At 34.3% G+C, this 23,215-nt stretch overlaps 1 protein-coding gene across 6 annotated transcripts in view; it reads right to left on the bottom strand.

Annotated features, from left to right (window-relative positions):
• Nucleotides 1-5,477: 5,477 nt before the first annotated feature.
• Nucleotides 5,478-23,215, bottom strand: part of Adgb (androglobin) — a 170,528-nt gene continuing 152,790 nt past the window's right edge. For 3 of the 6 annotated variants that reach the window (XM_046427449.2, XM_046427451.2, XM_046427454.2), the window contains 3 exons: nucleotides 9,439-9,532; nucleotides 8,574-8,811; nucleotides 5,478-6,051 (listed from right to left, as the gene is read on the bottom strand). In XM_046427449.2, the coding sequence (XP_046283405.1) occupies nucleotides 5,869-6,051; nucleotides 8,574-8,811; nucleotides 9,439-9,532 (515 nt within the window). In that variant the 3' untranslated portion in view covers nucleotides 5,478-5,868. The remainder of the gene's footprint in view (nucleotides 6,052-8,573; nucleotides 8,812-9,438; nucleotides 9,533-23,215) is intronic. The other 3 variants (XM_046427450.2, XM_046427452.2, XM_046427453.2) reach the window with 3 other exon arrangements.

The following is a 23,215-nucleotide window of genomic DNA, read 5'->3' as shown; positions in this document are numbered from 1 at the left end:
TTAGTAAATATAATTGTAAAATTAATGAAAAATATTTGGTTTATTTGAATAAAATTAGAATTGTTTAAAGTTATGAGAATATACATATGCATGGTAGAGTTATTTGTTAAATAGTTTCATCTAAAAAATAAATCATATGTGTGGTGATACAGCCATCTGGGCTCAACCAAAAAAGAAAAAAAAAAAAACAAGGATATTTAGCTTAAAGTTCTAAATGCATTCAAGATGTAATGGAGCTATTCTATGAAAATACACCTGTAGTTAGAAGCCATTTTATCTAAATTAAATGAATAAAATCTGTTATATAATTGATTAGACAAAAACTTTATAACAACAGATTGAAACAAAATTCTTCACAGAGTTAATTTCAGAAATTTCTGTGAAAACCATTATAAATCTCCTTTAATCTAAAATTAAAAAAAAATTTTTATATAAACAGTTTGTAATAGGGCCCAAGCCAGGGCATGAAGGTGGCAGGGCACAGTGTTTCTTCTATGAGAAATTCTCCCTTCTTATGTGGCTCTTCTTGCCATTTCTCTTTTTATTTTCCTATTTTCCAGGAAGCAATGGCTGCAGTGGTTTGTTTGGAATGTGAGGAGGATACAAGGTAGATCCTGGCTATCATAACAGATTATTGTGCCGCCTTTGCTTGTGTGTAAGTAAATTATATGTGTGGGGCTCTGAGACTAGAATTTAACTTTTGTTTTGTTTTGAAAAATTCAATACCTAGAAGCCAGTTGAGAGTTAATTAAACTATCAGCAGTTTCCAGATTCATTTAAATGAAGACTATTACATTTCAAACAACACTTTAGTGGACACTGTTGTTATATAAAGGGCGAACTATAATCCTGTACTTTGGTGGAGGCAATGAGTAGTGGAATCCCTCTGTGTAATGATAGATACTTCATTATCTTAGAGTTGCACCCTGAGGATGATTGCTATTATCTCAGAAACAGTCCTGTGACCACAGAAGAGAAACACTGTTTTTTTTTTTTTGTTGTTGTTGTTGTTTTGTTCTTGTTTGTTTGTTTGTTTCTGCCCTTATAAGAGCTACAGAGGAAGGAGAGATTGACCTTGAAATATTAGGGAGGCTATTAAGAGGTAATATAGATACTGTAGGTAGTAAGGGGCTACAGAAGAGTAAATGGAGAGATAGGTCTGACCCTTTGTCAATAGCCAAAGGGATTTGAGGCACTGTGACATTCTTCACAGATATACCCTACTTCACTTAATGAACCCAAGGGAAAGTATTATATGAAAATGTATCCCACCAGTCATTTACTGTGATCCACAGACTTTACTACCTTAGCTTTTCAACAATCTCTACTCTTCTTACACATGGAGATCATGCTCAGTGCGAACAAGACATCGTCTAGGGAATGTTATTTTAGAACATATGTGGAGAAATTTTTAGCTATCTCAATAATGAAGAAGAACCACTGCTAATGTAGTGGTAGAAGGCAAGGATATTAGACATTCTGCAATTTTCGAGATAGTCACATGCCCAAAAGAATTATCTTACCTTTTATATGATTTGAATGGCCCACCACTTGTTTTTGAAAAACAGTTAATAACCCCAGAACCTAACTTTTTAAGATATATAAAACCAAAGTAATTTTTTAAACTTTTAATGTTCATGGAATATTTGAGGATTTAAATAATTATGTACGAAAAGGACAGTGTATATAATATTGTCCTTGGGAATTTACTCAGTAAACCAGATTTCAAAATGTGTCATACATGGCAATCCCATTCAAAATATTTGAGTCATGATTACAGACCACCTGTAAAAAGTGTGTACTTTAAAGAAGAACTAATACTAATCCTCCTCAAGTTATTCCATGATACAGAAAAGGAGAGAACACTGCCAAAGTAACTCAACGCAGCCAGCATCATCCTGGTACCAAAACTAGTCAAAGACTACCAAGGAAAAAAAACTTCAGACCAATATCCTAGATGAATATAGATGCCAAAATCCTTAATAAAATATTGGCACCATGCATATAAAAAACACATTAAAAAGACAGTGTACTGTGACCACGTGGGATTCATCCTAGGGACAAAAGATTAGTTCATTTATTGATACAGAAATCAATAAATGTAATTCACCACATAAATACACTTAAAGACAAAAATCACATGATTTTCTCAATAGATGCAGAGAAAGTATTAAACAAAGTACAGCACCAATTCATGTTTAAAGCACTAAAAAAAACTAGGGATTGAAAGAACTTACTTCAACATTATAAAGGCTATTTACAACAAACCAAGGCCAACAATATTTTGAAGGGAGAACAAAATGAAAGCATTTCCTTTAAAAATAGGAAGAAGACAAGTATGCCCAATTTCACCACTCCTATTGAACACAGTCCTTGAAACTCTAGCCACAGCAATTAGTCAAGAGAAAGAAATTAAAGGGATACAATTGGAAAAGAAGAGCTTAAATTACCTTTGTTTGCTTATGACATGATCCTAAAAGACTTCAAAAATAAACTTTAACAATAGATTTCCAGAGCTTAAAATGATTTCAACAAAATAGCATGATACAAAATCAACACCCCTAAATCAACTGCATTCCTATACTCCAATGAAGAATCTGCTGAAAAAAATATTAGGAAAACTATCCCATTCTCAATAGCATCAAAATAAAGTAAATAAAATAAAACATACTTGTGAATAATCTAACAATAAGAGTTTGTGAAGGACCTCTACAATGAAAATTACAAGACACTAAAGAAAGAATTGAAGAAGACATTAGAAGATGAAAAGACCTCCCATGTCCTTGGATAGGCAGATTTAATATTGTTTAAATGACCATACTACCAAAAGTACTATGCATATAGAATACAATCCCCATCAAAATTTTAATGACATTCTTTATAGAAATAGAAAAAAACAGTTATGAAACTCATTTGAAAAAAGAGAGAGAGAGAGAGAGAGAGAGAGAGAGAGAGAGAGAGAGAGACCCAGCATAGCCAAAGCAAGAGGCATCACAGTGGCAGATTTCAAATTATACTACAGAACTATAGTAACAAAATCAGCATGGTATTGGCACCAAAATTGGCATGAAGACTGAGGGAATAGAATAGAGAAGACACAGAGACAAACCCACATAAATATAGGTATATTAACTAGACAAAAGTACCAAAAACACATTGAAAAAAAGGTAGCTCTTTAAACAAATTTTGCTGGTTAAATCAGAAATCCATATCTAGTAGAATGAAATTTAACCCCTTTCTCTCACCCTGCACAAACTCATGCAAAGTGGTTCAAAAACCTAGGAATTAGATCAGAAACCCTGCAACTGCCACAGTAGGCCCAACATTCCAACAAGCTGACCCAGGAACTGACTTCCTTAATAAGATTCCTAAAGCTCAAAAAGTAAAATTGAGAATCAATAAGTGGGATGGCATCAAATTAAAAAGCTTCTTCACAGCAAAGAAAACAATTAAGAGCATGAAAAGAGAGCCCACAGAATGGGAGAAAAATCTTTTTATGTCCTAAGTACATGAAAAGATGTTATTTTGGGCATCTTTATATATCCAAAGGTGCCAAAAATAACACCAAAAGCAAACAACCCAATAACTAAATGGCAAAGGAACTAAACAGACACTTCTCAAAACAAAAGAAAAAGAAAAAGTCAACAAAATATGAAAAAATGTCCAATACCTCTAACAATTAGAGAAAGGCAAATTAAAACTACACTGAGATTCCATCTCACTCCAGTCAGAATGACAATTATTAAGAATACAAGTAACAATAAATGTTACAAGGATGTGAAAAAAAGGATTCACTCATACATTGTTGGTGAGACTGCAAATTGGAAAAACCACTCTGAAAAGTAGTATGGAGATTCCTCAAAACATGAGAAATGCAACCATCATTTGACCCAGTTTTCTGACTCCTTGGAATATATCCAAAGGAGTTAAAATCAGTATACTACAGTGACGCAGTCATATTAATGTTTATAGCAGCACTGTTCACAATAGCCAAACTATGGAGCCAAACTACATGCCTTTCAATAGATGAATGGATTAAAAATGTGATATATATACACAATGGTGTATTGCTCAGCCATAAAGAAGAAGACTTTATTACATTTGCAAATAAATGGATGGAACTGGAGAATATCATACTAAGTAAAATAAGCCAGTTGCAAAAACCAAAGGTCAAATGTCTTCTCTGATATGTGAAAGTTAATTTTAAAATAAGGAGGTGGAGGGATTAAAAAAAAGAATAGAAGAAAAATCACTGCAGTAGACAAAGGGGAATGAAGAAAAAGGAGGAAAATGGGATAGGGAAAGACAGTGAAATGAATATTATTGGACTTTCCTATGTACATAAAAGAAAATACCACAGTGAATCTCACTATCACATACATCCACAAGACAGATATTAAAAATTATATGTATATTTATATATGTAATTATATATATATATATATATATATGTAAATAGAGAAAGATCAGTAGAGTAGAGGGAAGGGGATGGGGAGGGAGGAGGAGAGGGAAAGGGAAAGTACTGGGGTGCTGAGAGCCACGGCAGAGTCTGTATGGTCCCTGGCATTTTGCCAACAGTATTGATTGACAGGCGAGGCATTACTATCCGCCTCTGCCGCAACTTTTGAGTTCTCGCACTATTTTGGAGTTCTCGTGGGGATTTCCGGGGATTCCCCGAGAGTTCCCATTGGTTGGGGAAGTGCAGGAGGAGGGATTTCCGGGAGAGATATTTCCGGCTGGGGGTTTCCTGGACCAGCCGCCTGGCGTTCGGGAGGGGGCTGTGTGAAGTGTTTTCCTGCAGTTCAAAAATAAAGTTTGTTCTTGCTTCAGTGGCTTGTGATTTTTGCCCAGCCAGACTGAGGCACTGGGGACTGAATTAGAACAAATTATATTCCATGCTTTCATAATTGTGTCAATATGAATTCTATTGTCATATATAACTAAAAAGAACTAATTAAAAAGTACTATGGTGGGGCTGGGGTTGTGGCTCAAGAGGTGGAGTGCTCACCTAGCATGCATGAGGCACTAGGTTCAATCTTCAGCACCACATAAAAATAAAATGAAGATATTATGTCCACCTATAACTAAAACATAAATATTTAAAAAAAATACTACAGTAGTTTTCATCTGAGACTGTCGTGAGTTAGAAAGATGCTTCCTGAGAAAGTCAATTCCCTACTGTGTTCCTCAGTTAAATCACTAATTGTATTTTTCTTAAGCTGGTATATTAGGCTTTATTCTCTGCCTTACACAAGTATGATTCTGATAGGTGAAAGATTGTTTGCAACCACATTCTTTGTGCAAGGTCACCATACTTTTGTTAGTCTTCTAGTCCTAACCAACATTCTGGGTGGACTGAACCACTTTAGTTTTTGCACAATGAAGGAGATTTATTGAAATTTGACTAAAAAAAACCCTAACAAACAAATGAACAACAACAAAAAGAAAACAGGCACAATTCTGATTACACATTTATTAATATTTTAAAATCCTTAACATTGGAGACAACATTTCTTCTAAGGACAATAGCTCTTTTTCTCATTGTTGAATTTTTCAAAGATAGTCCTCTTGACTCATTTATGATTGATCTTGTTTTACTACTAATTTGAAATGTAGGCAATTCAGAATGAGATATATAGAATATTATTACAATCTACAGATTTGTTAGCAATTTACTGAATCAGAACATTTTAAGCTCTAACAATTCAAATACTAACTTTAATACCAACGCATTAACATTAGGAACAATTTGTAAGATAGGGAAATTTCTATTTTCAATTACCCTGATACTTTATCAACAGGCAAAGTCCTAGATCACTAGATATATTTCTTCTCTACAGAAAAAGGGTGGTTCTGGGCACCTCCTGGTTACTTCTTCTTTCCTTTCTTCCCCTTTGTGTCAGGAGCTGGGGTCTTCTTCTCTGACTCCGCCCGCATTGCTGCCTCCTGAGCAGCCAAAGCTTCCAATCTTAGGTGCTCAGCTTCCAGCAACTTGTTTCTGTACTCCTCCCGGATGGTGAAGATCTTCTGTCTGGCTTCATCTAAGGAGTCCTGTTCCAAAATAAAGCCTCAAACAAATCAGTCCCACTTATAAAGGTTTATTGCCAAAGTGGGGGAGAGGAGTATAATACCTTTATCCTTCCTTATGCCAACAGAAGGTTGAGGAAAATTATTGAAGATGAAAATCATGGTTCCAAGGTTTATCAATAAACAAACATGAGACAGCAATATAAGATTTTAACAAAATAATAAATAAAAGCTTTGGTAGGAGAAAAATAAAGAGAAAGGTAAAGAAAAAAAGTATGTAGGGATTTTTAGTAAAGAAACCATTTGCTTTAAATGAGTTGAGGTAATATCTATATAAAACAGCCCAGTGTTGCTCATAGAGTGACTGTGCTCAGTAGATGGCTAATTCCCCCATGTATTCTAGCTCTCACAACATGTATCTGAGCTGTACTTGAAGAACTTCCGAAAAATACCACAGTTTATTTTCTTTGTTGGCCTTTACTCACATCATTCTACAAAACTGCATTTCTCAAGGACACTGGTCACCAACAGGCGGCTAAATGCAGGAGTGTTTTATTGCTTTTGTTCATATTTAACCACACGCTGTCCTCCCGGATGAACTGATTGCCCTTGGCTTTCAGGACACCACACTTCACCTTTCTTCTGTCTTACTAGCTGCTTTTCAGTCACCTTTGCTGATTTCTCCTTGATCTCTTAGTGAGGAAGTGGTCATGCTGTTCCTTACAATTCCAAAACTGATGTAATAAAAGAATAAGGACTGATGAACTGATACTAGCCTCAAGAGAACCTTCTAGAGATTCCTGCTCTTTTCTTCATTCTGAATTGTTCAAGAAATTTTCCATGTTTCTGCAACGGGTACAATTTTGTCAAGATATAGGGACCAATTGCTTGTCAGAACAGACTTCCCAAAGCGCCTGATGAAAGTACTGCCTCTACCATCCATCATAAAATTGGATTCCCTAAGCCAAATGCCCAAAGACAAGATGATAGCCTTGACATATGATATACAGAGAGAGCAAGAATGGGGGTGGGGAGACATACTAAGGTTTTGTGTAAAGTAAATTTAATCTGTGTCAGTATTCTCTTGATAATTGGCATGTTTTCTCCTGTTTGATAAGAAATATGTTACTATCATGTTTCTCTTAAAATGGCTCCACTCAAAACTAGGGTGTTTATTTTGCACCTTACACTTTAATGAATGGGGTCTGAATTCAAAGTTGTCCCAGTTAATATGCAAATTTTGAGAATGCTAATTTTGAAAGGGTACCTAGTGAGGTCCCTTTAATGAAGTGGTAATAGATAAGACAGATCATAAAATGAAGACGTAAACCATTTGGCTCTCTGGGGAAAAGTCCTTCTAGGGAGAAGTAGTTAAGTTCAAAGGCCCAGAGGGGCTTGTGCATGGAAAGCCGAATTCTGTATGGTAAGAACAGAAAGATAAGAGGGACCTGGGCTATGGCTATGTGGAGCTCTAGGGGTCATAAGTCTGTGTTTTGCCTACCTCCATTTTAAAAATACTTTGCCAAAACCATCCAGTTTTCTTCCAGGTACTTGGTAGTATTGACTTCTGTACTGATTTTCTAGAGCTTCTATAACAAAGTACAAGGTGAGTAGCTTGAACAACAGAAACTTAGTGTCTCACAGTTCTTGATGCTAGAATTTCAAAATCCAGGAACCATTAGGATTGGTTCCTTCTTTGAAGCTGTGTACCACAATGGGACTTCCTTTAATTAATAAAATGTGAATGGAAATAACGTGTCATTTCTGTGGAGCAATAGTAACACCTGATGTGCACTTTTATTGTTTTATGCCAGGGTTGGTAAACTAAAGCCTGGGGAACAAACAGAATAAAATTTGTTTTTCTAAGTAAAGTTGCTTTTATTTATAGGTGATCCCATTCATGTAAGTATTACCTTTGATTTATAAAAAATGTTTACTGTCTGGGTCTTTACAGGGAATGTGTTTACCAAATCCTGTGTTAAACCACTGACATGTTGAGGGTTTTGTTACCATAGGTAACAGATTATCAGATAATCAATTGATTATGATATACAATGGATCAGCAACTGCTGATCATAGAACACATCCTAGAGATGGCAAAGATGAAGTAGGGATACCAGATAGGGGACCGTAGCAGACTCTGAATGGATAGCAATGATGGTTTGGACTAGGGTGGTGGGGACAGACACAGTGAGAAGGGGTCAGACTTCCTTCTATTCAGTTATTGTATGATTCTTTGTGTGTGGGTGTGTGTGTGGGTGTGTGTGTGTGTGTGTGGTGCTGGGGATTGAACCCAGGGCTTTGTGCATGCAAGGCAAGCATTCAACAAACTGAGTTACATCCCCAGCCCAGTTATTATGTGATTCTGATTGCTTTTGAATATTACAAAAGGAGGGTCAGCTGGGATCCATGTGTGCACAGGCGTATGACCCCTAGCACTCCACATAACCATAGGACCACTTCCCTCTTATCTGTTTCCCCCACCTCTCTGCTCACTTCGCCCTTCTGCTTTTAACATACTTAATTCGGCTCCCCATGAAACTCACCCGCATTTCTCCATACATGTCCAGGACTTCATCCTTTAACTTAGTCCGCTCTTCCTGATCTACGTCTCTAATACTAAGCATTCTGTTCCTGTATTGCCGAAACTGATGAATTTCTTCTGCCTTTTGCATTGTTTGCAGCTGATTCAGCTCCTCTGTTTGCAGCATAGCCTCATCATTTGTTTTCCTTGATGTAAAATCAACAAAACAAATCCATGTCTTTCGGGCACTGTAGAAGACACTTTAAAACTCAAAAATAAGTTAAAATTGTGTCAAGAATGTGGTGGTCTGAATCAAATCAAACATTAGGGATAGAAAAAAATAAACTATTAATTTTTAAATGCTCCATTTACTGAAGCACTGATATTTCAGGAAAATATTTTGGAAAATGTCAGTAAATTTGGATATATCATTTGTTGTGTGATTGTGGAACTGTTTAAAACTACATGAATATTTTGTAGATTTTCCCTCTTTTGAGCTTATGTAGTTAAATAATTTTAATATTTCCAAATTTACAAATATGCATGAGTTACTGTCTCTCCATTAATCTGATTATCTGGTTCTTAAGAAAACTGAATCTGTAATTGAATAATAGTGGCAGGTATGATGGGAATTTTCTGTAGCTCAATTTGACTTAATCCGGCCTCAAATTAAAGTTTTTACAAAAAAGCATTTAAATGCATTAGTGATTGAATTCGTAAAATGATTGCCAAAGTTGATATGAAAAACCACATAGTTCTAAAAATTTTTTTAAATTACTAATAACATTTAATTTCAAAATTTCAGTTGCTTAACAACCGCCCATTGGCAATGTATCCAAAATTCTATAACAAAGTTGTCTGCATTAATAATGTTTATTAAAACTTACCGTACATATTGACTTAAGTCCACATATTCTAGTGCTTTTTGAATGAGTTCTGGAGATATTTCCAAAATTGTTTGGGATCTTGACTGTTGCCCTGCTTAAAAAAGAAGACCTAGGTTTGTTTTTTTGTCTTGTGGGAGTTTTTTGAAGGAGGAATTAAACCCAGGGGTTCTTAACCACTGAGCCACATTCCTAGCCCTTTTTTATTTTTTGACCTTTTTAATTTTTAGATTTGTTTTAATTAGTTATACATGACAGTAGAATGCATTTATGCACTTTGATATATCATACATAGATGGGATATAATTTCTCATTTTTCCGAGTGTACATGTTGTTTAATCATATTGGTTATTTTTATTTTTTGTTTTTAAGGCAGGATCTCACTAACTCACTTGGAGCCTTGCTAAGTTGCTAAGGATAGCCTCTACATTGTGGTCCTCTTGCCTAAGCCTCCCAAGCTGCTGAGTTTACAGGCATGTGCCACCGCACCTGACAAGACGTGGGTTTTCAATAACTCATAAAGAACTAAATTGTTGCTATCTCTCAATTTAATTGAAAATAATATTTTCTGTTAAAAAAATAGACACCAATTTGACTTGACATTTATTAAGGTTTTATCAGAAATATGCATAATGATATTTTATATTTATCCCCAGTATTGAAATAAAGGAGATAAAAAGATTAATGTACTCCATTAGAAGAGTAACACGTGTTTTCTAATTGCATTTAAATGAGAGAAGAGACCATAAGCCTTACTTTAAGTTACAGAATGACCCAAACTTTAAAGAGCTTAAGCAATGTGTGAAAACTATACCAAGCACTATGGGAGTTGAGATATAAATGTTTAAGACATTATCCAGCCTTCTAGAAACTTACCATAAGTAATACATAAAAGATAAATACTGAAAAATTAACAGCAGCTAAAATTTTACTACAGTAGACCCATGGATTTAAGGCTTTAGATTCTGTAGGTACTACTCTTCTGGTCTCTCCGGACCATTAAATCTTTTTAAAAAACTTTTGTTTTTATAAAACAAAATTTGCATACAATAACATTAACCCATTTTAAGGAGATAATTCAATCCATTTTGAGTACCTAGTTGTATGACCAAAAGGCAGTTTTAAAACATTTCCATGATTTTAATGAGACCTCTTGTGCCCTTTTGCATTCAGCCTCAACTTTCATCATTAGCTCCAGGCAACCATGAATTTTCCTTTGTCTCTATATTGGTAGCTTTTATTGAACAGTATCTCCCAAAGTTCATAGTTTGCATTAGGATTCATTTCTGGTTTTGTATATTGTATAGATTTGGATAATTTTATTGTGACATGTATTCACCATCACAGTTTTATACAAAGTAGTTTCTCTTCCTGCAAAATCCTCCATGCTCCACCTGTTCTTTCACTACACCCCTAACCCTGGCACCCACTGCTTTTATTTTTCCTCCTTTTATTGTTTTGCGTTTTGCAGAAGACCATGTAGTTGCAACAGTGTTTATAGTCTTTTTAGATTGGCTTCTTTCGCTAAGTAATACATCACTAAGTTTCCTCCATCTCTTTTCCAGTTTGACAGACCGTTTCTTTTTGTGGCTGAATAAGACTCCATTTCCTAGATGAACCACAGTTCATCAATCTCCCTATGGAGGTCATCTTGGTTGTTTCCAAATTGTGGATCTTATGAATAAAACTGCGCAGTAAACAACCATATGTAGTTTTTTTGTTTTTTTTTTTTGTGTGTGAATACGTTTTCAGCTTCTTTGGGTGGATACCAAGGAATGCAATTGCTGTATGGTATGGTAAGAATGTTTAGTTTTGTAAGAAACCACCACAAAACTGTCTTCCAAAGTGGTTTTGACATTTTTTTTTTATCCTACCAGCAATAAATGAGAGTTCCTATTGCTCCAAATCCTCACTAGTACTTGGCATTATTAGTGTTCTAGATTTTGGTCATTCTAATAGGTATGTGGAAGTACTTCCTTCATTTACATAATGACCTAAGTAGAGCATCTTTTCATCTGTTTTTTTTTTTTTTTTTTTTGCCATCCATCTTCTTTAGTGAGGTGTCTCATCTGTTAAGGTCTTTAGCTCATGTTGAAGTCCTGTTGTTTGTTTTGTTATTGTTGATTTTTAAGGATTCTATGTATATTTTATTAAGTAGTCTTTTATCAGATATATCTTTTGAAAATATTTTCTCTAAGTCTGTGACTTATTTTTGAATTCTCTCCATCGAGTTTCTTGTAGAGCTGAAGTTTTTAATTTTAAGAAGTTCACCTTATCAATTTTTTCATAAATTGTGCCTCTGTTATCACCAAACACCAGACCATTTAGATTTTCTTCTGTATTATCTCCTAGGAGTTTTACGTTTTACATTTAGATCTGTGATCCATGTTGTGTTAATTTCTGTGAAGGATTATAAAATCTTTTTCTAGACTCATTCTTTTGCAAATGGATATGGAGTTGTTCCAGCACCATTTATTGAAAAAACTCTCTTGTCATCATTGCCTTTGTTTTATTGTCAAAGATCAGCTGACTATCATCTTAATTCATTTTCTGCTGCTATAACAGAATCCAAATGACTGTGTAATTTAAAAAAATTTAGTTCATTTGGCTCACAGTTCTAGAGTCTGGGAAGCCCAAGAGCATGGCTCCAGCATCTGGCTAGGACCTTTGTGCTGCATCATAACATAGTGGAAGGGCAAGGAAGTACCTGTGAGACAGAGAGAGGAGATTGGGTCAAATTCATACTTTTTCACCAAGAATCCGCTGCTCACATAATAACTGACCCATTTCCACAATAATAATGACATTAATCCATTGATGAGGATGGCACTCTCGTGGCCTAATTGTTACCTATCAAAGGCCCACCTTTTAACACTGTGAAAATGGTAATCAAATTTCAACAGGAGTTTTAGAGAGGGCATTCACACCACAGCAGTTACATTCACTTGGGTCTCTCTATTCTGTTACATGCATCTATTTCTCTGCTCTGTTGCCAGTATCACACTGTCTCCATTATTGTATCTTCATAGTAAAACTTGAAGTTGAGAAGTGTCAATTCTCCAACTTTCTTCTTCTTCGATGTAGCAATTGCCTTTTTGAATCTTTTGCCTATCCAAGTAAATATCAGAATCAATTTGTTGATATCCACAAAATAACTTGCTGGGATTTTGATTGGGATTACATTGAATTTATAATTCAATTCAATCAGAATTGACATCTTGATAATATTGAGTCATTTTATCCATAAACACAGAATATCACTCCATTTATTCTGTTCTTTGATTTCTTTCATCAGAGTTCTGCAGTTTTATTCATATGTATATTTGTATATACCCTGTTAGATTATTATTGTTGAGAGTACTAATGTAAATGGTATTGTGTTTTTAATTTCAAGATTTACCTATTCATTGCTGATATGTAGGTGAGTTACTGATATTTATGTATTAGCAAAGCATATTGAAATCTTGCTATAACCACTTATTAATTCCCTGAGGTTTGTTGTAGCTGTTGTAGGTTTTTGTCAACAATTACAGATTTTCTACAAAATCATATCATTTGTGAATAAAGAGACTTTTATTTCTTTTGGACAGCCTATTTTTTATTTCCTTTTTTATTGGAGTGGCTAGGACATGTTAATGGGGTACATGTGATATTTTTATATATGTATATATTGTACAATGTTTAAATAGGGTAAAACATGTCTATTTCCTCAAATATTTATAATTCTTATGACAAAGCTTTCAATATAGGTTCTTCTTTTTTGGATATTACAGTTCATTATTGTTATCTCTGCTCACCCTACTGTGCTAAACAAATCAAAATGCCTATCTATAACTTGGTACTCATTCTTCCTACCCCCATACTCCTTTGCCTCTGTTAAGTACCATTCTACTTTCAACTTCCATGAGATCAGCTTTTTAATATTCCTTATATGAGTGAGATCATGCAATATTTGTTTTTCTATTACCAGCTTATTTCACTTTACATAATTTTGAATTCTATCCATGTTGTTGCAAATGTTAATAGTTCGTTCATTTTTATGGCTGAACAGCATTCTGTACCAGATTTCCTTTATCCATCCATCAGTTGTTAGACATTTAAATTATTTCCATTTCTTGGATATTATAAAGAGTGTTGTAATAAACATGGAGTGCATATGTCTCTCTGACATTCCAATTGTATTTCCTTTGACTATATGTACATTAATAGGATTGCTGAATCACATGGTGATTATATATATATATATATATATATATATATATTTTTTTTTTTTTTTTTTTTTTGAGGACCGCCATAATGTTTTCCATAATGGCTGTATTAATTTACATTTCTACTAGTGTTCCCTTTTCTCCATATCCTCACAAACTTTTTTTTACTTTTTGAAAAAAAAAACACTTCTATGGAAGCAAGGTGATATTTCAATGCAGCTTTAATTTGCATTTTCCTGATCATTAGTGATGTTGAGCATTTTTTACACATACTTGTGGGCCATTTGTATGTCGTTTTTTGAGAAATGTCTATTTAATTCTACTGCTAATTTTCTAGTTGGATTGTTTGGTGTTTGTTATCATTTTGTTTTTATTTGCTATTTAGATTTTGAGTTCCTTATATGTTCTGGATATTAATTCCTTTTCAGATGTTTGGTTTCAGATAATCTCTTTACTTTTAGAATTATTTCCTTTGATGTGAAGAGGACCTTTATCCTTTATCAATTCACTTTATGTAACTTTATGTAATTTCATTTTTTGATGTAATAAAACTTAATATAATGACATTTGTGCATTTTTGCCTTTTTTGTGCTTCTGAAGTCTTCTCTAAAATATCCTTACCAATTTCAATATTTTAAAGTACTTCTCTTATGTTTTCTTCTAGAAGATTCATGAGTTTCAGGCTTTATTTGTAAGTCTTTAATTTTGAGTTGATTTTCATGACTTATCAGATACAGAAATATAGTTTGATTCTTCTGTATGTGAATACCAAATTTTCTCAGCAACATTTATTGAAAAGAATATCCTTTCTCCAATGTGTGATCTTAGCAATTTTATTGAAATGTAGTTGGCTGTAGATGTTTGGGTTTACTTCTAGTCTCTTTATTCTGCTCCATTGGTCTATGTGCCTGCTTTTATGCCAATACTATGCTGTTTTGATTATTGCAGCATTGTAGTTATTTTGAAATCAGTAAGCCTAATGTCTCCTTTTTTCTTTTTGATCAAGATTGTTATTTTTTGTAATTCTAAACAAAATTTAGGATTGTTTTATATAGTTCTGTGAAGAACACCATTGTTATTTTGATAGGGATTGCATTGAATCTAGATTTCTTTGTGTAGAATGTACTTTTTTAACATACTTTAGTCCTTGGACATGGAATGTCTTTCCATTTGGTAGGTCTTCTTCAATTTATTTTATCAATGTTTAATACTCCCTATTGTAGGTACCTTTTACCTCTGGTTCAATGTATTCTTTGGTACTTTATTTTATTTTTGTAGCTATTATAAATGGAATTGATTTCTTGGTTTTTATTTCATATAATTCACTCTTAGCATTAATTTTTCTATATTGATTTTGTATTCTGCAATTTTGGCTAATTTATTTATTTGTTCTAATAATTTATTTGTTCTAATTTCCTGGTGAAATCTTTCAGGTTTTCTATATATATGTTTTGTCATGAGCAAAGGTGACAATTTGACTTTTTTTTCCAATTTGGATATCGTGCATTGTTTTTTTCTTCATGGATTGTTTGCTTTGGCTAGGACTTTCAATGCTATTTTGTTTGCTTCTTCTCTCCCTACTTCCTTTTCTCTATTGTATCTATCTATCCAGGGTCCCTTTTTTCTATTGTATTAGTCTCACTTCAATTTTTATGAGACCACTCACCCACCTTTATTTTCCTCTTTCCTTTTTAGCTTCCAAATATGAAAGAAAATGTACAACCCCTGAATATCTTATTTTGCCTAAAGAAATGTTCACAAGTTTCATCTATTTTCCTTCAAATGACATAATTTTATTTTTCTTTATGGCTGAATAAAACTTCATTGAGTGTATATACCACATTTCTTTATCTGTTCATCCAATGTCGGATACCTTTGCTGATTCCATAGTTTGGCTATTGTGAATTGTGCTGCTATAAATGTTAGTATGCCTGTGTCACCATAGTATGATGGCTTTAATTCTTTAGGGTAAATACTGAGGAGTGCTACAGCTGGGTCATATGGTGGTTCTATTCCTACTCTTCTGAGGAACAGACATGCTGATTTCCATAGCAGTTGTATTAATTTATAGTCCCATTAACAGTATAGAAGTGTTCCTTTTTCTTCACATCCTTTCTAACATTTTTTTTTGCAAAGTTATGTGTTTTATTTCATGGTTATATTTAAAAAACAAATTATGCTACATTTTACCTATGTGCAACTACTTTTCCAATGGTGCCTAGCCTGTATGTTATTTGTTTTTTTTTTTATGAATTTTTTTTTAATTGGTTGTTCAAAACATTACAAAGCTCATGACATATCATCTTCCATACATTTGATTCAAGTGGGTTATGAACTCCCATTTTTTACCCCAAATACAAGTTGCAGAATCACATCGGTTACACATCCACATTTTTACATAATACCATATTAGTGACTGTTGTATTCTGCTACCTTTCCTATCCCCTACTATCCCCCCTCCCCTTCCCTCTCATCTTCCCTCTCTACCCCATCTGCTGTTGTTTAATTCTCTCCCTTGTTTTTTTTTTCCCCTTTCCCCTCACAATTTTGTGTAACAATGAGGGTCTCCTTCCATTTCCATAGTTTCCCTTCTCTCTCCCTTTCTCTCCCCCCACTCGTCTCTGTTTAATGTTAATCTTTTCCTCATACTCTTCTTCCCTGTTCTGATCTTAGTTGCTCTCTTTATATCAAAGAAGACATTTGGCATTTGTTTTTTAAGGATTGGCTAGCTTCACTTAGCATAATCTGCTCTAATGCCATCCATTTCCCTGCAAAATCCATGATTTTGTCATTTTTTAGTGCTGCGTAATACTCCATTGTGTATAAATGCCACAGTTTTTTAATCCATTCATCTATTGAAGGGCATCTGGGTTGATTCCAAAGTCTAGCTATTGTGAATTGTGCTGCCATGATCATTGATGTGGCAGTATCCCTATAGTATGCTCTTTTAAGGTCCTCAGAGAATAGGCCGAGAAGGGCGATAGCTGGGTCAAATGGTGGTTCCATTCCCAGCTTTCCTAGGAATCTCCATACTGCTTTCCATATTGGCCGCACCAGTTTGCAGTTCCACCAGCAATGTACAAGTGTACCCTTTTCCCCACATCCTCACCAGCACTTATTGTTGCTTGACTTCATAATGGCTGCCAATCTTACTGGAGTGAGATGGTATCTTAGGGTGGTTTTGATTTGCATTTCTCTGACTGCTAGAGATGGTGAGCATTTTTTCATGTACTTATTGATAGATTGTATGTCCTCCTCTGAGAAGTGTCTGTTCAGGTCCTTCGCCCATTTGTTGATAGGGTTGTTTGTTATCTTGTTGTTTAATTTTTTGAGTTCTTTGTATATTCTGGATATTAGGGCTCTATCTGAAGTGTGAGGAGTAAAGATTTGTTCCCAGGATGTAGGTTCCCTATTTACCTCTCTTATTGTTTCTCTTGCTGAGAAAAAACTTTTTAGTTTGAGTAAGTCCCATTTGTTGATCCTAGTTATTAACTTTTGTGCTATGGGCGTCCTATTAAGGAATTTGGAGCCCGACCCCACAATGTGTAGATCGGAGCCAACTTTTTCTTCTGTCAGGTGCAGAGTCTCTGATTTGATATCTAGGTCCTTGATCCATTTTGAATTTACTTTTGTGCATGGCGAGAGAAAGGGGTTCAGCTTCATTTTGTTGCATATGGATTTCCAGTTTTCCCAGCACCATTTGTTGAAGATGCTATCCTTTCTCCATTGCATGCTTTTAGCGCCTTTATCAAATATAAGAAAGTTGTAATTTTGTGGATTGGTCTCTGTGTCCTCTATTCTGTACCATTGATCCACCTGCCTGTTTTGGTACCAGTACCATGCTGTTTTTGTTACTATTGCTCTGTAGTACAGTTTGAAATCTGGTATCGCTATACCTCCCAATTCACACTTCCTACTTAGAATTGCTTTTGCTATTCTGGGTCTTTTGTTTTTCCATATGAATTTCATGATTGCTTTATCTATTTCTACCAGAAATGCCGTTGGGATTTTGATTGGCATTGCGTTGAACCTGTAGAGAACTTTGGGTAATATCGCCATTTTGATGATGTTGGTTCTGCCTATCCATGAACAGGGTACATTTTTCCATCTTCTAAGATCTTCTTCTATCTCTCTCTTTAGGGTTCTGTAGTTTTCATTGTATAAATCTTTCACCTCTTTTGTTAGGTTGATTCCCAAGTATTTTATTTTTTTTGAGGATATTGTGAATGGGGTGGTTTTCCTCATTTCCATTTCAGAAGTTTTGTTACTGATATACAGGAATGCCTTTGATTTATGCGTGTTGATTTTATATCCTGCCACTTTGCTGAATTCATTTATTAGTTCTAGTAGTTTCTTTGTAGACCCTTTGGGTCTTCTAAGTATAGGATCATATCGTCCGCAAATAGTGATATTTTAAGTTCTTCTTTTCCTATTTTTATGCCTTTAATTTCTTTTGTCTGTCTAATTGCTCTGGCTAGTATTTCAAGGACTAAATTAAATAGAAGTGGTGAGAGAGGGCATCCCTGTCTTGTTCCAGATTTTAGAGGGAATGCCTTCAGTTTTTCTCCATTTAGAATGATGCTAGCCTGAGGCTTAGCATATATAGCTTTTACAATGTTGAGGTAAGTTCCTGTTATCCCCAGTTTTTCTAGTGTTTTGAACATAAAAGGATGCTGTACTTTGTCGAATGCTTTTTCTGCATCTATCGAGACAATCATATGGTTCTTATCTTTAAGTCTATTGATGTGGTGAATAATATTTATTGATTTCCGTATATTGAACCAACCTTGCATCCCAGGGATGAATCCTACTTGATCATGGTGCACAATTTTTTTGATATGCTTTTGTATTCGATTCGCCAGGATTTTATTGAGAATTTTTGCATCTATGTTCATTAGAGATATTGGTCTGTAGTTTTCTTTCTTTGAAGTGTCTTTGTCTGGTTTTGGGATCAGGGTGATGTTGGCCTCATAGAATGAATTTGGAAGAGCTCCTTCTTTTTCTGTTTCTTGAAATAGCTTGAAAAGTATTGGTATTAATTCTTCTTTGAAGGTTTTGTAAAACTCCGCTGTATACCCATCTGGTCCAGGGCTTTTTTAGGTGGGTAGTCTTTTGATGGCTTCTTCTATTTCTTCCTTTGTTATTGGTCTGTTTAAATTGTGTGTGTCTTCCTGACTCAATCTGGGCAGCTCATATGACTTAAGAAATTTATCGATGTTTTCACTGTCTTCTATTTTATTAGAATATAGGGTTTCAAAATACTTTCTAATTATCTTCTGTATTTCTGTAGTGTCTGTTGTGATATTGCCTTTTTCATCCCGTATGTTAGTGATTTGAGTTTTCTCTCTTCTTCTCTTCGTTAGCCCTTTCTAACATTTATTATTATTATTTGTATTCTTGATGGCTGCCATTCTAACTGGAGTGGGATGAAATTTCAGTGTACTTTTTTTTTTTTAAAAATTCCTTTCCCTAATTTTTAATGACAGTGAACATTTTTTTCATATATTTGTCGGCCACTTGTAATTCTCCTTTTGAGAAGTGTCTATTTAGTTCATTTTCCCATTATCAATTGGGCTTTCTTGTATTAACTTTTTTGAGTTCTTTGTATGTTCTGAATATTAATCCTTTATCAGGAGAGCAGCAAGCAAAGGTTTTCTCCTGTTCTGTAGGTTCTTTCTTCACATTCTTATTTCCTTTGTTGCATCTTCTTAATATGATGCTATTCAATTTATTGACTATTGGCATTATTTTCTGAACTATAGGAGTTCTATTGAGAAAGATATTGCCCGCACCTATATGTTGGAATGTTGACTCTGTTTCTTCTATGAGTTGTATAGTTTGTGGTCTAATTCGTAGGTCTTTGGTTCATTTTGAGTTGACATTGGTTCAGGTTGAGAAATAAGAATCTAGTCTCACTTTGCTACATATGGATGACAAGTTTTCCCTGCACCTTTTGTTATAAAGCCTGGATTTTTCTCTACTACATTTTTTGGCACCTTTGTCAAAGATTATGGCTATCTCTGAGGTTTTGTCTCTGTGTCTTCTATTCTCTACCATTGGTCTATGTGTCTGTTTTTATATCAGAACCATGACATTTTTTTATTACAACTCTGTAGTATAATTTGAAGACAAGTATTGTGATGCCTCCAACATTACTTTTTTGGCTTAGAATTACTTTGGATGTTCTAGGTCTTTCTTCCAAATAAATTTTAGGACATTTTTTTCTTGTTCTGTAAAGAATGTCCTTGGTAATTCAATGGGGATTACACTGAATCTGTATATTGCTTTTGATGTCATGGACATTTTAACAATATTAATTCTGCATATCCGTGAGTATGGGAGTCCATTCCATCTTCCTGTGTCTTCCTCAATTTCTTTCTTCAGTGTTCTATAGTTTTTATTGTAGAAGTTTTTCGCCTCCTTGGTTAGGTCTATTCCTAGAATTTTTTTTTGAGGGTATTATGAATGGAATTCTTTTCCTGATTTTTGTTCTCAGCAGATTCATTATGAATGTACAGGAACCCTGTTGATTTTTGTATGTCAATTTTGTAGCCTGCTCCTTTGCTGAATTTATTAACTCTAGCAGTCTTCTGATGGAGCTTTTTGGATCTTCTAAGTATAGGATCACATCATCTGCAAACAATGATAATTTGACTTCTTCCTTTCCTATTTTTATTCCCTTTCATTTCCTTCTCTTGCCTAATTGATCTAGCTAAAGTTTATAGTACTACTGAACAGGAGTATTGAAAGTGGGGATCCTTGTCTTGTTCCAGATTTTAAAGGAAATATTTTCAGCTTTTCCCCATTTACTATGATGTTGGTTTGGGGTTGGTTGTGTATAACCTTTATGATGTTGAGGTAGGTTCCCTTTATTACTAGTTTCTTCAGTGTTTTTTGTCATGAGTGCATGCTGAATTTTTTAAAAAGCTTTCTCTGTGTCATTGAGATGACTAAATGATTTTTGTCCTTAATTCTACTTATATGATGAATTACAATTATTGTTTTGTGTGTATATTAAACCATTCTTGCATCCTGAGATAAGGCCAACCTGGCTATGATGTGTAATCTTTATATTGACTATCATTTGCTATCACTCTTCTACATGTGGATGACAAGTTTCCCCTGCACCTTTTGTTATAAGCCTGGATTTTCTCTACTATATTTTTTCTACAATATCATTTGCTAATACTTTATTTAGGAATTTTGCCTGTAAGTTCATCTGGGATATTGGTCTGTAGTTTTATTTCCTTGAATGTCCTTATCTAGTTTTGATGTGAGTATAATACTGGCTTAATAGAATGCATTTGGAAGTGTTCCATCCCTTTTCATTTCAGAGAATAAATTAAGGAGAATTGGCATTAGTTCTTCTTTAAAGGTCTGGCAGAATTCAGCTGAGAATCCATCTGATCCTGAGCTTTGTTGTTGTTGTTGTTGGAAGGCTTTCTATAACTACTTCTATTTCATTGCTAATTATTAGTCTGATAAAGTTTTCTATGTCCCATTGGTTTAATTTTGACAGGCCATGTATGTCAAGAAATGTATCCATTTTCTCTAGGTTTTCCAATTTATTAGAATATACATCCCAAAATAGTCCCTAATGAATCTCTGTGATGTTTGTAATGATTTCTCCTTTTTCATTCCAATTTTTTCTTTTCCATTTTTCTTTTGATTAATTTGGCTATGGGCCTATCAATCTCAGTTATCTTTTGAAAGCATCAACTCATTGTTTCATTGATCCTTTGTACTGTTTGTTTTATTCTAAATTTTACTTTTTACCTTCTTTCTGCTTGTTATGAAATTTGTTTGTTCTTGTTTCTCAAGGACCTCGAGATGCATCAAGTTGTTTACTCCGAATTTTTCTGATTTTCTTATGTAGGCACTTATAGCTATAAACACTCCTCTTAGAAACATCTTCATAGTCCAGAAATAATTTTGGTATGTCATATCTCTATTTTTGTTTGATTCTAAGAATTTTTAAATTTCTCCTGATTTGTTCTGTCATTCATTCATCATTCAAAAGTGTATTGTTCAATTTCCATGTTTTTATATTCCTCTTCTTAAATTTTATTTTATTGGTTCTTACTGGTTAGACATAACAGTAGAATTGATTTTGATAAAATTATACAAGCATAGGCTATATCTTATTCTAATTGGAACCCCATTTCTTGTGGGTAGGCACGATGGTATGGTTCAATTAGGTAATTTAATATGCATACACAGGAAAATTATGTTGAATTTATTCTACTGTCTTTCCTATTCCCCTCCCTTTCTTTTATTCCTCTTTGTCTAATCTACTGAACTTCTCTTCTCTAACTGCCCCTCCTCTCTTTATTGTGGTTTAGTTTCCATACATCAGTGAAAACTTTTGGCCTTTGGGTTTGGGGATTGGCTTATTTCACTTAGCATGATATTCTTAAGATCCACCCATGTACTGGAAAACATCACAAAGTCACTCTTCTTTAGTTCTCAGTAATATTCCATCATGTATATATACCACAATTTCTCTATCCATTCATCTGTAATGGACATCCAGGTTGGTTTAATAGCTAAACTATTGTACTGCTATAAACATTGATGTGAGAAAACTGGGTCAAATGGTGGTTATGTTCCAGTTTTTTGAGGAATCTCTGTACTGCTTTCCAGAGTGGTTGTACCAATTTGCAATCCCACCACCAATGTTTGAGAGCTCCCTTTTTCTCACATCCTTGCCAACATTTGCTGTTACATGTATTCTTGGTAACTGCCATTCTGGCTGGAGTTCTATGGAATCTCAGTGTAGTTTTAATTTGCATTTCTCTGATTGCTAGAGATGTTGAACACTTTTTCATATATTTGTTGATCATTTGTATTTCTTCTTTTTAGAAGGGTCTGTTCAATTACCTTCCTTATTTATTGATTGGATTTTTATTATTATTATTTATTATTATTATTATTATTATTAGTAGTAGTAGTAGTAGTAGTAGTAGTAGTAGTAGTAGTAAGCTTTTGTAGTTCTTTGTATATTCTGGAAATAACACTCTATATGAGATGTAGATGGATAAGATTTTCTCCCATTGTGTAGATTCTCTCCTCACATTCTTAATTCTCTTGCTTGTTTCTTTTTCTTTCTTTCACTGAGCCACATCCTTACCCCTCTTAAATTTTATTTAGATACAGGATCTAGCTTAATTGCTTAGGGCCTTGCTAAGTTGCTGAGGCTGGTTTTGAACTCATGATGCTCCTGCCTCAGCCTCCCCAGCCAACTGATTGTTCCCTTTACCAGTATGAAGTGAACTTCTTTGTCTCTTCTGATTAATTTTAGCTTAATTACAGGTGTGTGCCATTGTTCCCGACCTGATTCTTTCTTTTGCTATGAAGAAACATCATAATTTGATGCCATTTCATTTATTGAATTTTTATTTTATTTCTTGTACTTTACGTGTCTTGTTCAGGAATTCAGTTCCTGTGCCAATATGTTGAAATGTTTTGCCACATTTTGTTCTAGTAGGTGCGGAGTTTCTGGTCTAATACCTAGGTCTTTGATCCACTTAGAGTTGATTTTTTTTCCTGCATGGAGGTAAGGATTAACTTTC

The sequence above is a fragment of the Marmota monax genome, unplaced genomic scaffold, assembly GCF_021218885.2.
Source record: "Marmota monax isolate L192 unplaced genomic scaffold, Marmota_monax_Labrador192_F-V1.1 WCK01_AAM20220418_F8-fsc00114, whole genome shotgun sequence".
NCBI lineage: Eukaryota > Metazoa > Chordata > Mammalia > Rodentia > Sciuridae > Marmota > Marmota monax.
Note: the sequence above shows the minus strand (reverse complement) of the source record. Positions and strands in the feature narration are given on the sequence as shown.